The sequence below is a fragment of the Malaya genurostris genome, chromosome 1, assembly GCF_030247185.1.
Source record: "Malaya genurostris strain Urasoe2022 chromosome 1, Malgen_1.1, whole genome shotgun sequence".
NCBI lineage: Eukaryota > Metazoa > Arthropoda > Insecta > Diptera > Culicidae > Malaya > Malaya genurostris.
The window spans coordinates 45,941,884-45,957,225 of NC_080570.1; the positions used below are offsets into that span (position 1 = coordinate 45,941,884).

Consider the following 15,342-nt stretch of genomic DNA (forward strand, 5'->3'; position numbering starts at 1 on the left):
TTTGGGTGCTGCATTCATATCCCACATTAAATTTGTGTGTTTGCTATAAATTAAAAACCCAAGTTTATTTTTGTTTTATTCCGATTGAATTCATATGTAATTCAAACGACATGGGGGTGGAGTGTTTGTTTTGCAATTGTGGAAATCGTTTAAGAAATATTTCAATCGTTGTAGTTGGGAAACTTCTATAATTAGCAATCGTTCCGGAACGAAGTGAAACGTTTTGAAAGATCGCGACGAACGATCGAGTACTCAGTTTTTGGAAAAAAAAAATCGAGTCTTTATATCTGTTATCTGTGACATTACGTTTCCACTTTTAGTTTTCTTTCTTTGGGTTTCCACTAAAGCCACTTCACTTCGGAGGGACAAGGTTGTATGGAATAAAGATGAATTATTTCCTCGCTCCACCAAACTTTGCGCGTGTCTTTTGGGTACCTAACTATGCAAAATTTTATCTCGATCGATAAAACATTTTCGTGCCGAGGTTTGTATGCAATTTAGTATGAGGAAACTGACTTTTTACAAAAAAAATCAACCTACGAACTCTAAAAATCAGAAAAATCAGTGCATGTGATATTTTCGTAAGAAATTTATCGAGAAAGAAATCCTTCGAAGACCGCATAACAATCCGAGAAAAAAAAAGTAGTAGAAAAAGTTATTAAAGGAAAACCGATACAAGGTCCGAAAAATGGCTCATTCCTTAATATATCTACTTTCTTTCCTTATCCTTTAACGGTTGATCTGAGTTTTTGGATGTCTTCACGATAATTACTCAGCTTAGTATGAAGATTCTTTTTAAGTAACAAGCCATGTTCCAAAACTTGCTGTAAAGACACAAAAAAGTTAAGTAAATTGTTTTTTTTTTTTTCATAAATTGTTTTGTCCATATCTTCTGAGATTGTGAGTCTATGTCTTCGACAAAAATATTGCAATTGAGTTCATTAAAAAACCCAAAGGCACTGTTGAAGTCACTGAAAACCTATTTTTTCAAATTAGGAATTTAGACTTATTGGAACATGGCTTGTTATTTAAAACAATTTTTCTACTACGCTGAGTAACTGCCGTAAAGACATCCAACAACTAAGATCAACCGTTACAGCCCATTAAAAGAAAGTCACATCATATTACAATCACTAGCAGCAGTGATGCTAGATATATTAAGAATTGAGCCATTGTTCGGATCTCGTGAAGGTTTTCCTTCACTAACTTTTTCTACAAATGTCGGATTGTTTTGCGGTCTTCTATAGTTTCTTCCCCGTTAAACGCGCACATGCACTGATTTTTTAGAGTATATAAGGTAATTACCAGCCGTTTTTTTTTGTGAAAAGTTAGTTTTCACATACTTAATTACATACAAAATTTAAACCTCGGGTGCTAAAATATAGTTTCACCAATTGAACTAAAATTTTGCATATTTAGGGACCCAAAAGGAACACGAAAAGTTTGGTGGAGTTGAAATCATTTTTTTTTTCAACCCAACTGTTCACGTTAAATTCCGAACACTTTTCTATCAGTGTAGATTTTGAATTATTCCACGGATCACTGAGACGTTTCGCTTATATGACAGTTATATTCCGAGGTACATATTTATGGCGTTTTCGTTTCTAATTTGCACCACACCGGTGCAGTGCTACACTGAGGCATGAATAAACGAACAAAAATGACGAAAACATAAAAAGTAACCATTGACTACAATAAACGATTCCATTGCACAGAGCTACACCAAACTTTTGATGAGTGCTACACCAGTGGCATCGGTGCAGAAAAAGTGTAGCAGTGGTGTAGTGCAATTGGTAAAAATGAACGGTTTCAGTGCATCTTTCGCTACACCAGTGTAGTGGAATTTAAAAACGAAAACGACATTAGATTTTTGTTACATTACACGTTTGGAAGACCATAGTAAAATTTTGCATACCTCAGATATGACTATACGGGGGGTGTATGTAGCAAGTATGTAGTGCCTTAAAAAGGGGGGTGTAATGTTTAAAACGACATAACTCCGGAATTACTGAACGGATTACCATCAAACTTGGCACAGATACTTCTTGCTCTTCTGAGGTCATAGGGATGTTTTAATGGGAAAGGGAGCGTAGTAAGCGTCCTTAACAGGGTGAGAGGGGGGGGGGGGGGGGGGGGTTGGTTGGTATGAAAAAATTTGTCTAATTTGACGAGAAGCGATACTTTTTAAAGACCATAGATATGATTACTTTTTAAAGACTTAGATATGATTATAAGGATATTCGTGGGGAGAGGGTGTAGTAAGTGCCTCTACAAACGGGAGTGTAATGTTTGTAACAGCATAGCTTCGGAACCATTGCACGAATTGGTATAAAAGTTAGCACAGGCATTTCTTGCTCTTCAGGAATAGTCATAGAGGTATTTTTATAGAAGAGGAAGCGTAGCAAGTGTCATTAACAGGGGGTCATGAAAAAATTCATAAAATTTGACAAGAATCGATAATTTTTGAAGACCATGCAAACATTTTCCATATCATAGATATGATTATATAGGGGTGGATATAGCAAGTGCCTTTAAAAAGAGGTATGTAATGTTTGTAACGGCATAACTCCGGAACTACTGCACGGAATGCTATCAAATTTGGCACAGATACTTCTTGCTCTTCAGAGATGATCATTGAACAATTTCCAGGGGGAAGAGTGTTCGAAGAAAATCGACATTTAGACTAGAAGGAGGGTGAATAAAATCTATTAGTAGGAATTAGTAGAAGGAGGGGTTTTTAAAGATAAGTTTTCATCTCCCATTTTTTGTGAAACAAGAGTGGAAACGAATCGCCACCAAGTTTGGCACATGTACCAAAGGTGGGAATCGATAGTTTTTGAAAAGCACTGAAACTTTCTACACTACTCAGGGTAATCATGGAGGAGATCTGTAGTAAGTTCACTGACAAAAAGGAATTATGTAAAATGGATTACAAGGTTATTTTGAGGTAGAGGGAGTGTTGCAAATGCCCCGAACATGTAAGGGACAATTGATCGGGTTTTACGAAAAAATGGTACTTCTTTACGAGTACAGCATATTTCTAGCAACTAAGTGAGGTTCATTAAAATATTTACAAGAGAGAGAGAGGGAATAAGTATTCCCAACATTGATCTGAATTGACGAAATCATACAATCAATGTGCATTTTTTTATGTAAATTGAGAAAACTGTCGACTCGAAGGTGATGGAAATAAGTTTACAACAACATTTGTATCAACTGAATCGTTATTCCATAGGTTTTCTTCCCTGAAGAACGACCAAAATGGTTAAAGCCGGGGTGAAATAAATGATATAAAAAAATTATTCTATAGTACGAATGTAGTTATGATGTTAAACAACCTTTCGTTATAAAATAATCATTACCAGATCGAAAATTTTGAGGAATTACGTGGAAATAATGATGTCATAAAAACAGAAAAAGTCCTACAACACACGCGATCTTGCCATGAAACTAAAACTACCTGAAAATACCGTGTTTAATATTTGCGAACAAATTGACTACTTGACTGTTTGTCGGAAGGTTGGAAGTGGAACAAATCGAAAAGTATGCTTCAGATAAATGGACAACAAAAAGGGAACCAATATTAAGAAAACTCCCAATCTTTCTGTGCGAAATGTGGCTCGCAAATTTGTAAAGTCAAAATAATACGCACAAAAAGTGAAGCAAAGGCAAGGACTGAAGGTATACAAAGTGAAAAAGGTGCCTCTACCGTGATGACAAGCAGAAGTCATGCTATGGAGACTTATAGCAATTTGCTCGTGCTCGAAGATTTTAATCAGCCGCCGAATCTGGTTTTGTATACTACAATGCGAAGCAACGTCCTTACCGAGTATTTCCGGACAAAAAAGGTGTCCAAATTCTCGAAGAAGTATTTGATTTGGCAGGCCATAAGTAACTATGGAGGAAAAATCTATGTTTCGTTTGAACATGGATGTGTACGGGATAAAAAGTCGGTGAAATTGGTTACAACCATTTATCAGTAGCCACGACTCTCCAGCTCTGTTTTGGCTGGAATTGGACTTTTGTCACTCGGCGAAATCCGCCCTGAAACGGTACACAAGACGTCAAGCCAACCTACCAGAACTTTGTCCAATAGAGAAGTACTGGGCTCTAAAGGGAATCGTCACCGCGGGCGTATCGGAGAAAAACGTACGAAACTTAATGACGGGAGGTATATCACAGAAAGTTAGAAATTTTACAAAAAGAATTATTAACATCTTAATCAACTGTTTCTAATGTACAAAAACCTCTATCATTCAGAAATAAACAACCGATTTTGTTTGATGATGAGTGATATTTTTTCTGTTATTATTTTGGTGTCCGAAATTTAACGTGGACAGGTCTTATTTAACTATTTTGCGCTTTGATTTATGTTCTTTTAGCAATCTTTAGATGTTGTTGCAGTAATATCAAAATTTTCTATTGGAAGTGTTAATAAAAACAAAACATTCTCCAATAGATTTTTCTCTCGTTCGGACATTCGACCTTACCCCGCTACCGCTCGAAACAGATACTCACCTTCCGGTGGTAGCGCGACGACAAAATTGTCCGGAAACACTCCGACCCGTCCTCGCAATTCGCCCTTCCACCAGCCCTTATCCGGTAGGTCCTTAGTTAGAATGGTGATGATGTCACCTTCGACCAGTTTCAGTTCGTCATCGTTGGCCGGTGCGTAAGCGAATAGAACTCGGCACAATTCTCGCACTGGTTTGGGAGGCAATGATGGAGCATCGGGCAGCAGAGCCTGTTGCTGGGCCGGTGTGACATGATCTAAATCTTCCCGTGAGCTGTTCAAACTGCTCCGACTTTTGTTTAAACTATTATTTTTCGTAAGGCTTCCTCCTAAACTGCCGTCCAGTGCCGTTGGTTTACCACCGCTGGTGCTACTTTTACGGTTCGCCGAGGTAGGTGATGCGGACTCGATCGGTTCGACAAAGTTAGATGGAAACACTCCAACTTTTCCGTTCAATTTTCCTCGCCACCATCCTTCTTCAACCTGAAAAGAAAAAGTCAATTGTCTGACAAGCTCTAATGATTTCTACTGCATTCACTATATTGCTTTACCTCCTCGAAAATTTCTATGACATCACCGACTGCCAGTGTCAGTTCATCTGGTTTATTCTCTCGGTAGCTGTAGATAACTTTACATCTTCTATTCTGGGTGGCAGTCTTGTCCCTTTGTGGGGTGAGAAAGGAAATAATCAACCATCGTTTTATCTTTCTAGTTCAACTGTGAGTTACCTCAACACAACGGGATTGGTATCGTCCGGTTCCAGCACTCGAACAAAATTGTCCGGAAACATACCGGTCCTGCCGGTAGCCGTCAATGTGCCTTCCCACCAGCCTCCAGGCTGAATCTTGATGTTGGTTATGATGGCACCTTTCTTCAGCGTCAATTCATCTGCTTCCTTGGCCGTATAGTCGTACTCGACAATCGCACTCACTGCAAAACAACGAAAAAAAAAACACAGAGAAAGGTAAATAATGTTACAGTAACAGTGAACTTATTTTACACAGTGCTGAAAACGAAACGATTTTAAAATACCGAATCAAAACATAAATACAAAATGACTATCGTCACAAACCGGTGCGATCTAGTCAATCTGCGGGATCGTTATAATACTGAAGCAATCGCGTGGAATGGAGTACTTAGCCAGGCCTAAACGCGTTTGTACAGTGAACCCACCATTTTCCGACAGTTAGATTTTTGCTTACATTTGTGAAATTTTTTGTTTAAAACATACTTGAAAACATTATGAGATAATTCTCGATAAAAGTCATCGGTCCTGCCCTTTATCAAAACAAATTTCTTTTGAGTTCATTCTACATCATTTTGTAATATTTAAATATATAATGGTGATCAAAAGTACTCAGTTCGACATTTCAATACAGCTGTAAATGTTACTTGCATAGTGGTACAATAAAATCTTCATCGTGTGTGTGTGTACACACGTTCGTATACAGTGTATTGTTTTATCGGATCACTTTAAGGGTAGCTCAAAGGCAGAACATTTCCGCCGCATATTGAAGAAGCTTGCAGTTTCAAATCTCATCCCTCAGAAGTTTCTTTTTCGCAAATTTACATTTTCGCAATTTCTTCCAACCATCCTATTCCATGTATTTATAATTCAATGTTATGTTTATAAAAGCAATCTGACAAAGTTGATTTTCGAATGATTTAACACAATGATTCCCAAACTCATCCTACTACTGCTGCTGCGCACTAGGGGTCGATAGGGGATCGATCCTATAATTGCTATTCGATTTTTGACGCTTATTATTTCACTGATTGTTCACGTGTAATTCGTGACATGTGACAGCTACAGACACTCAGCAGTAGTTTATCAAAATTCGCTCAAAAAACCAATTGTGTTTTGAAAGTTTTCTATCGCAAAATTGTCTCCAGTGACGAAATTCAATTTTTGTTCGAAAACAGATTTACCATATTTCAATAGAAGGGCAATAAAAAGTAATTCAGTATTTATCAATCAATCTAAAAGTTATTTTGCTATGTTATTAGTATTGCTTGGCTTCACTTCTCCAAGTAGAATAACGGTAGCACAAGTAAAATCTTTAGTGAAACATCTTACGATGTTAACCAATTTATTGCTCAAATTGGGAGAATTGGGTTGCAGTCGATGTGTTTCCGACAGGACGGTACTACATGCAACACTGTACGGGAAACCATACACCAATTTAAAAGCTATTATTTTCTCGTTTTAGCGCAGTCAATTGGTTGCCAAGATTGTTTGATTTGATCCCGTTAAACAAGTGTTTGTGGAAATATGTTGAGCTTCACGTCTGAAAAAAACATGCCAAATACGATTGCTGCTTTGGAATAGAGATGGTCGGGTAAGCATTTTGATCAAACCCGTACCCGACCCGTACCAGATCGAAAAAAAAAACTTTTACTTGTACCTGACCCGAACACGAGATAAATTTTGCTTCCAAAACCGAACCGATCCGATAAAAAAAATAAAAATCTTTTCGCGTACCCGACTGGAACCCGAAAAAAGTCCTGAAACCCGTAAAAAAACGAAACCCAACCAAATGTTTCAACCCTAGCCCGACCCATACCCATTGAAAATTGAAAAAATCGGCACCCGTACCCAACCCGAATCAAAAATTCTATCTGAACCCGAATTCGAGCAATACCCGTCGGGTTTCTGGTATAAATACCCGAAACCCGGCCATCTCTACTTTGGAAGCTAACATCGAGCGCATCATTGGTAAGAAACTGGTCGAAATATACGCCAAATTTATGTATTAGAATGAATGCCCTGCAACGTGAAATATTTCAGTGAGATTTCTGTTTTGATTTTGTTTTGATTATAGAGGTTTAACCTTAAGGTCATCCGCAAACTTTCTGACCCTATGTGGGGGGTTGGAAATCGTGCCCGCCTGGGTGCATCGGCGTGAAAGGCATCGACTTACCCATCACACTATACATTTACTTGTAGCAATAAAATAGATTGATTATCAAATGAAAAAAAAGTTTTCTAATTTATTTGTCAATCTTCTTGGTTCTTGAAATAATTTTTAAACGAACTTGTTGCGTCATCACTTATGTGACGATCTGAATTTTTTCAACACTCATCACCCTTTATCTTCGGAAACCGTCATTTCAATAGCAGTTCTAACTCACCGGCTCCAAGCAGGGTGGCAAATGAATTTCCTGGTTTTTCTCGCAAACCGGGAGATGAAAATTCTTGTTAGTCAATAAACAATAGGTTTTTTTTAAATGTATCATATTTACGATTTCAATGCGTTGATGAGCTAATAAATTTAATAATAACTGTAAAAACGTACAAGATATCGATTCATTTTTACCTAATAAGATTCCAAATGCTAGGCATCACTCGTGGAGTAATCAAAAAAAGAAATAGAAATTACGAGTTCTTTATGATAAACTCTTCGCTGATTTTAAGCCAGTTTTATTTCCAAATAGCCCAACTAATTTATTTTATATGAGAAATCCTTCTACAATTGATCTAGTTCAAGAAAATCAAGACAGATAGTGAAATGATTTTTATTCAAATCATCTACCAGTAACATTCAGGGTTTCAAATTAAGCAATGATTAGCTCAGTTAGTTATATATTCTACCACCTAAGAACTAATCGGCTAGGACCCAGATTTCATATAGAAAACAATGTAAACCCTGAAATTGTTTTGGGAACTATCGGCCATACATTATTGAAGTTAGGAGTCTACCAGTTCCAAAAGCTCAAACTAAATTCAATTCTCCTTCATCTATATCAATATTAACGTTCTTGTGATCCTACTGTAGAATAGTTGAGGATCTTTCAAAGAAAATAAACATTAAATATTTGAATTTCTAAGATTCTATACTGGTCCTCAGAAACCAGTTTCAGCTCTCAAAGAAGGAACTCAAATACTCCCTGCAAACGGCGGATAAGATCAAACCCGACAACTTTTCCAATTTTGTGAGTCCTATTGACATCTCACAGAAATATGAGCATAACACAAGTATTGTTTCAAGGGGACATTACTGAGACAAATTCTGATGAAATAAGGGTCATCATTAGCAAATTTAAAAACATGAAGAATTTTGAGGAATTTTATTAAAGAAGAATTTTGATTAATTTTATTAAAACATTTTCCGATGCTACCTTGAGACAGAAGCATCCAAATTATCCTTATTTTGCAAAATGAGCTTTCATTGTGATGTTATTGATAACAACTAAGAAAGCTCTTATGCTTCTTGATTGATTTCAAAATCGTTGGACGAGAAATGGGATGTTTTCCTAATTTCCAATGTTCAACATAGAATCTGTATGGGATAATAAGTTTCAACAATTTTGCTAAACAAACTTGTTGAAAAAATTCATACTAGCAACTGTTTTTCGAGACATTCTTGCTTGTCGTGAAGCTTCTTTATCATTTCATAAAAAAATGGAGTTTCAATTTAATAAAGGCTCCTTTTGAGACTTAGTTTTGATTCCAGCTGCGTCCATGAGTTCAACCAATTGCTAAATTAGAAGAGAAATTATGTAATGATACAAACAAACTCTAAATAGTTTATGAAATTATCAACAAAATGTCTGAAAATAACAGCTTGTTTTATAATTTATAGAAGTTAATCGTGTGGTTCAAATAATAATTCCGAGTAGATTTTATAATTAATGGTGAATTACCTAAGATGATATTTAAGTAATAAGAGGAATATGTTTTAATAAATTTAAATCGTTGTGACTATTTTAGAATTATATTAGGATAAGAATTTTATGTAAAATTGATGCTACGGCGAAGAAAACCTTATGTAAACTGCCTTAAGAAATAAACGTATTTTTGGAAAAAAACTAGCAACTGTTACTCATATTTGAGCTTGTAATACTTTTCCTGGTTTTCTATTAAAATTCTCGTCTTTTTCTCGGTTTTTTCGGTGAAATCAACTTCCCGGTCACTTGCCACCCAGTAGCCAGTATTATATAAATTATATCAAATCAATCACCACCAGAGGTTCACGCGAATTTTGATATTTTAACTTAATTACTTACCGCGAAAAATGGTTAATTGGTCATATTGGTTGATCTGGGCAGCCGGTTACCGAGAAAAAAATTTTAATTTATCAAACAAACAAATATTTTCCTACTATTTATTCAATATATCGATCCATGTTATTTCTGTTATTAACATTCGCAATAGTTGATTTTTCTCATGTAATTCCTAATCTTGAATGACAAGCAATAACATGGAAGAAAAAGGCGGGAGGGTAATATCAAAGACATAACTGGATGACGTGAATACGAGTAAAACTGGCATGCTTTTTCCACACATCCGAATATCGATAATCGCACGTACTAGATGATTGAATTCTGTAACGGTACACTTATAAGGCACACGACACACGAGAACCCAAATTACGGGTTTGTGTAGAAGACAAGACCGATCAACAATGCAATATTCCAATCCATTCATAAATTGAAAAACGTATAATAAACCGTTTTTAACCATCTAGGATTTCTAAATTTAAGTTGGGAATTAGTATGACATTAATTTCAATAGCTTATTTGTCAAATCTAAAATACAAATTGTATAGCGATGTGAAAGGATATCCTCAAACCGAATTTGAGAATTCCTAAAAATAAATTATTGATATCCTTTCGCCAAGCATGAAAAAAAAAACGTGTTTATAAATCCTTCAAAAAATCATGAGAAATGGTGAAATATATTATATAGTGATATGACTGCACTTCACAAACTAGATATTTTTAGTCAACATATCACTTGTAATTCCATATAAAAAAGATTTTATTGAAATATAATTCAGCTCTTTGGAAAAATTAAGCAACCAGCGAGGTGAAGTAGCATGATTACAATGCCAATCGCATTTTTTGGTTTATAACAAAGAATGAACAATTTCGCTATATGCGAGAATATCAATTATAATTGCAGTTTGGGTTCGCTCTGAAAATTTTCTCGGGTCACACCACGTGTTCGTTTTACTCGGAGTCAGAGTCGCCCGCATGTAGGTTCAAAAACGAAAACGGTATTAGTGTCTGCTAGACTAGCGAACAAAACGTATCGTTGAATTTTACGCCCCTGATTTTGGCAGTGAATTTCATCTTAATGCTAGTTCATACCAAACATTTTAGAAAACGTCAATTTTGTCAATTTTATCATAAATTGCTGTCCATATTTTCGATGAATGTGAGGTATCGTATGTACATCAGGAGATACTCACGATTAAGAAGCTAGTCGGATCCGACAAAAATCGATGCAATCTTCAATTGAATCGAATCGCTCTCTGTATTAGTTAGTAAGTTAGTATATAAGTTCCTTTTCCCCATTACACAATACAAGTAGGTTTAGAATTTTCCCTACACAAAAATCTCAGAATTGCGAAAGCAAATAATGTCCTCATGGTAATAACAAAATTATATATAAAATAGGGCTGAAAAGTCACCACTTGTGGCTGAACACCCAATTTAAATCTTAATAATTTAATTTCAACTCATATTCCAATAAACAGTTATTTAAAAAAAAATATGTGAAACGTTGAAAAAATCTGAACAACTGAAGTGAAAAAAAGAAACTCCTGCAATTTTTATGACATGGAAGCCGAAAAATGGATTTATTCTTAGTTAAGTTTTTTTTCCGTCGGATTCTACACGGTATCTAGACTTGCCCTGTTCGGAGAAATATAATAGGTACTTTCAATCTACTAGTGTACCCCAGCCCCAGTACTATTTTTACACAGATTAGTAGATAAAAAAACAGGTTTTCACTTTCTCACTCGGTAATTAAAAATTTACATATACATATATTTCCCAGCTCGTTAGACCCTGACGATATTTTAAATGTGAATTATTTCTGAATTTTTCGCTATAAACTCCAGCTGCTTCATACCGACTGGTTTGCCCGTAGTTTCCTTCGCCCTTTCAAATAATGCGCACCGAATCCGCGGGACACCACTTGTCACGAATCCACCATCACCCGGGCTCGCCCTAAACCAAAGTTTGAAAATTCGTACATTGCCTAACTTGAGAGGCATGCCAACCAGCCACCAACCAGTCAGCTTTGGGCGCAATGGGGGCTAGATGAGGCGAACCGACGACTGCTGTAGAAACGAGAGTGTCGGTTACATAAAACGCCAATATAGGTCAGGTCTCTTGAAAGGGAGGAGGAGGTTTAGATGCAACGAAGCTTAGATACAGATACAGAGAAATGACACGCGAGGAAGATGGAACAAGACGAGGCAAGGCGAGGGCAGTAGTGGTGTCATACGAGATACTTGGAAATGTCACCAGGTAATAAAATAAACCTTATGTCTGGGGAAGAGGGTGTGAGGGTGCAGGCGAGTAAAATAGCAGCAACAGAAGAAACACGGGACATTCGAGCATAGTTTTGCCTCAGCAAGGGACTGCATTCAGTTGATTGACTCTATTCTGGGGATTTATGGTATCAATTGAGGTCAATTCGAACAAAATTGCGTCTTTCGCGAGCCTTGCATTACTTCAGCCAACTAATTGCTCGTTTGTATGGGTGAATATTGTGCCTTATGGCTAATTCGTATCAACACTGTCGGCGGTCTTCGATTCATTGTCAACCGGACCGGTTTTGGCTTGCGCCTATCGTTCGGATACGTTATCGGAAACACGCCAATTGATTGAAATCGACATATTAGGCAAGACAGCGCGGAATGTGATGAACGATCTATCTATCGTCCCGTCGTTCGTCGTTCCATCGTCAAATCGATTGACATAAAAACTCTCAATCACTTCGTTCATTGTTGGTAACTTTTCGTAGAATAGAAGCACTTGTAGTCGCACTCGTGTGTGTGTGTGCCTTCTATTCAAGATTGATCGTCTTGACTTGTTTTGGTTGATAGTTGTTTAGTTTGTCGATGTAACGCACGCGCATCCTCCCCAGGGACAACCGGTTTTCAAACGGACGGTGAGATGACGAGAAGCATTACAACACCCAGATGTGGCACCACGTACGGACGGGCGAAGCACTGTCGCTGCCAACGAAGGTCTCAAACTTTTGTTTCTATTGGAAATTTTGCTTCCGTGATGATACATCGAGTCGATAGTGATTTCGTTTGTTTGTCCAGTGCAAGATAAAATTCGGTTGCTGGGACTAGTTTCAAGAACTGGAGGGTATATGGCATATATTTTTATAAGAAATTCAAATGTAAACAGCAGAACTATTGCTATATGCCTCGAAAGTTTGGAAGCGTTACTCAGCGTTTCCTATCGATGAAAAGAGGTGCTAATTAGTAGGTGCCAGTTCGGGTGAATATAGCGAGTATGGTAGAAGTTCCCAATTAAGCGTAGAAATTCTTTCTTAGGCCACTTTTTGACTAAATGTGGAATATTGTTAGCATATTGCAGAATGACTTTGCCGTATCTTCGAGCCCATTCTGGCCGTTTTTCGATTAATGCGTTGTTCAGCGGAAAAATTTTCCTGTTTCGCCGGGTTTAAGAAGTTCGCAATGAACTACACCCTCCTGATGGTACCACGCACATAACACGTGCATCAATAAGTCTCGGGACAAACTAAGAAAATACATTTTTTTTCGAATTCAGCTTCATTCATCCTTCAAGAGTAACAGTCCAGCTAGTCCAGTTAGTCCAACTTCTCTAACATTTCAATACTTTGCTTGTACACTGAGGTCTCGTTTTACGCGAGGGATACGTACCGCGTAAAAAATCGCGCAAAAAAACTGCCTAACTTCGCAAATCCGCGTAAAAAAACCTCCAAACTAAAAAAAAAAATGGATGCCAAATATCTTAGAAATGCATGAAACGTCCATATCTGGTGTAATCTCTAAACATTTTTTTTTTGTGAAAATCGACTTTGGGACAGAAAAATTTTGCGACTTCCAAAATCGACAATTTTTTTTGATGCCGAGAAAAAAAACGCGTAACTTTGGAAATTTGCGTAAAAAAAACCGCGTAACTTCGGAAATTCGCGTAAAAAAAGCCGCGTAACTTCGGCAACCTGCGTAAAAAAAACGTGATTAATCCACCTAGCAGTGAGATGATACCTTTTTTTATCAATCCGCATGTGTTTTTTACATGAATATTCTTCGGTGTTTAAGTTTTCATTACATTATTTTAATGACCGTCGTTTTAAGCGACAATTTGAGATTGTAATCACTCATTACTCTGTAATGTCGAAACTGCAAATACAATCGAATTTAAATCTAGAAGTGTGATAATCGATTAAACATGCCATAATATGTAAGTTCCACTTTAGAGTTTACGGTAATTTAAGGTACTTCCAGAGCCGGTATTCAGGAACCAGCATAACCCAAACCGATTCGTATGGCCATATGACGAATAAATTACAGTTTTGAGTACAACTTTGAAGCTTAATTGGATAAAATTCATTAATTTTTGTATGTATGTATAAAACTAATTAATTTTGTATATAAGTTTAATTCAATTTGAATTTTTGTTTCTGAAATTTGATTAGGCTTTTTTGAGAAAACGATTAAGCTTTGAGAAACGATTTTATACTGGAACCGGAATTCTAAAATCGGTATGGCCGAAGTCAGATAAATTCACCTGAATAGCTGTATAGTTTACATTTGTTTCAAAATATTTGAAAATCAGTGAAGACATCTTTGAGAAATCATAGCATGAATTAAATTTTTAGGTGCCTTCTGAATCGACAACTGAATACCACTAAAACTGAAAAAAGTTAATTTTTTTTATCGACTATCTATATCTGCTAACCCGATGAACCTGATTAATTTATGTGGAATAGACATTTTTATACTAATCACCCTGTATCCCCGAAACCGGAAGTTGGATCTGACTGAAGAGCAAGATGTTTTAAAGAATCTTGAAACTTTTTATTTGAATCTTAGATGATTCTTAGATTTCATTTGAATCTTAGATCGGTTCAGCCATCTACGAGAAGAATGAGTTACAAAATTTTGATTTCGTTTTTACATATCATCCTGTAGTTCCGGAATCAGAGGTCGGAACCAAACATAATTCAGGAACTTTGTTTGGGAGTCATCGAATTTTCGTATGAATCTGAATTTGTAGAAAAGAAATTTTCAGAGAAAATTGAGTGAAATTATTTGTCACACACGCATTTGCTGATCTCGACGAACTGATTCGAATGGTATATGGATGTTATGTTCTTCCAGCATTTATTGCTGTAAGTAGTTTAAAACAATATAATTAAAAAAAACTGCCATCATCTGGTTTATATATGTCATATTCGAACGATTATGTTGCCAAAAACGAGCCGTGCTAAAATCGGTCCGAGGCTAAATGTCATGAAAAAGGATGCTGTACACAGTCTTTTTGGTACTTAGAAACAATTGTATGTAACAGAATAAAAAATCGTGTTTTCCGTTGCTCCCAAGCATTGCTTTGTCATACAGCGCTCAAAACTCCTACTGCTGGAATAGGGGGAAAAGTCGTTTACACAAAAATTTCGATATCTACGTTAAAAATGGACGGATTTTAACAATCTATGGCTTGTTGAATAGGTATTATCGTGCGGAATCTAAGTCTGAAAACATATTCTGTTTTCAAGGTCAATTGTGACAGATACTGTCAAAAAACTGAAAATTTTGACATAAAACTTCGAATAACTCAAAAAGTAAACATCCGATCTCAAAACCATTCAATAGCGTTTTGGGTGACGGGGAGACCTTTCATTTGCGACTAGTTTGATCAAAATCGGTCCAGCCATCTCTGAGATCTCGACCTCTTAGTTGACAACACACATACAGACACACACACATACACACACACAGACATTTGCTCAGTTCGTCGAGCTGAATCGATTGGTATATGTCATTCGGCCCTCCGGGCCTCGGAAAAATTTTCGAAAGTTTGAGCGAATTCTA

General features: G+C 36.6%; 1 protein-coding gene across 4 annotated transcripts in view; it reads right to left on the reverse strand.

Annotated features, from left to right (window-relative positions):
• The window catches only part of LOC131438564 (CD2-associated protein), a 39,745-nt gene that overhangs the window by 8,603 nt on the left and 15,800 nt on the right, over nt 1-15,342 (reverse strand). For 3 of the 4 annotated variants that reach the window (XM_058608675.1, XM_058608683.1, XM_058608668.1), the window contains exons 3-5: nt 5,242-5,443; nt 5,065-5,176; nt 4,519-4,996 (exon numbers count right to left, since the gene is read on the reverse strand). In XM_058608675.1, the coding sequence (XP_058464658.1) occupies nt 4,519-4,996; nt 5,065-5,176; nt 5,242-5,443 (792 nt within the window). Of the gene's footprint in view, nt 1-4,518; nt 4,997-5,064; nt 5,177-5,241; nt 5,444-5,545; nt 5,642-15,342 lie in introns of those variants that run through there. The other variant, XM_058608691.1, reaches the window with a different exon arrangement.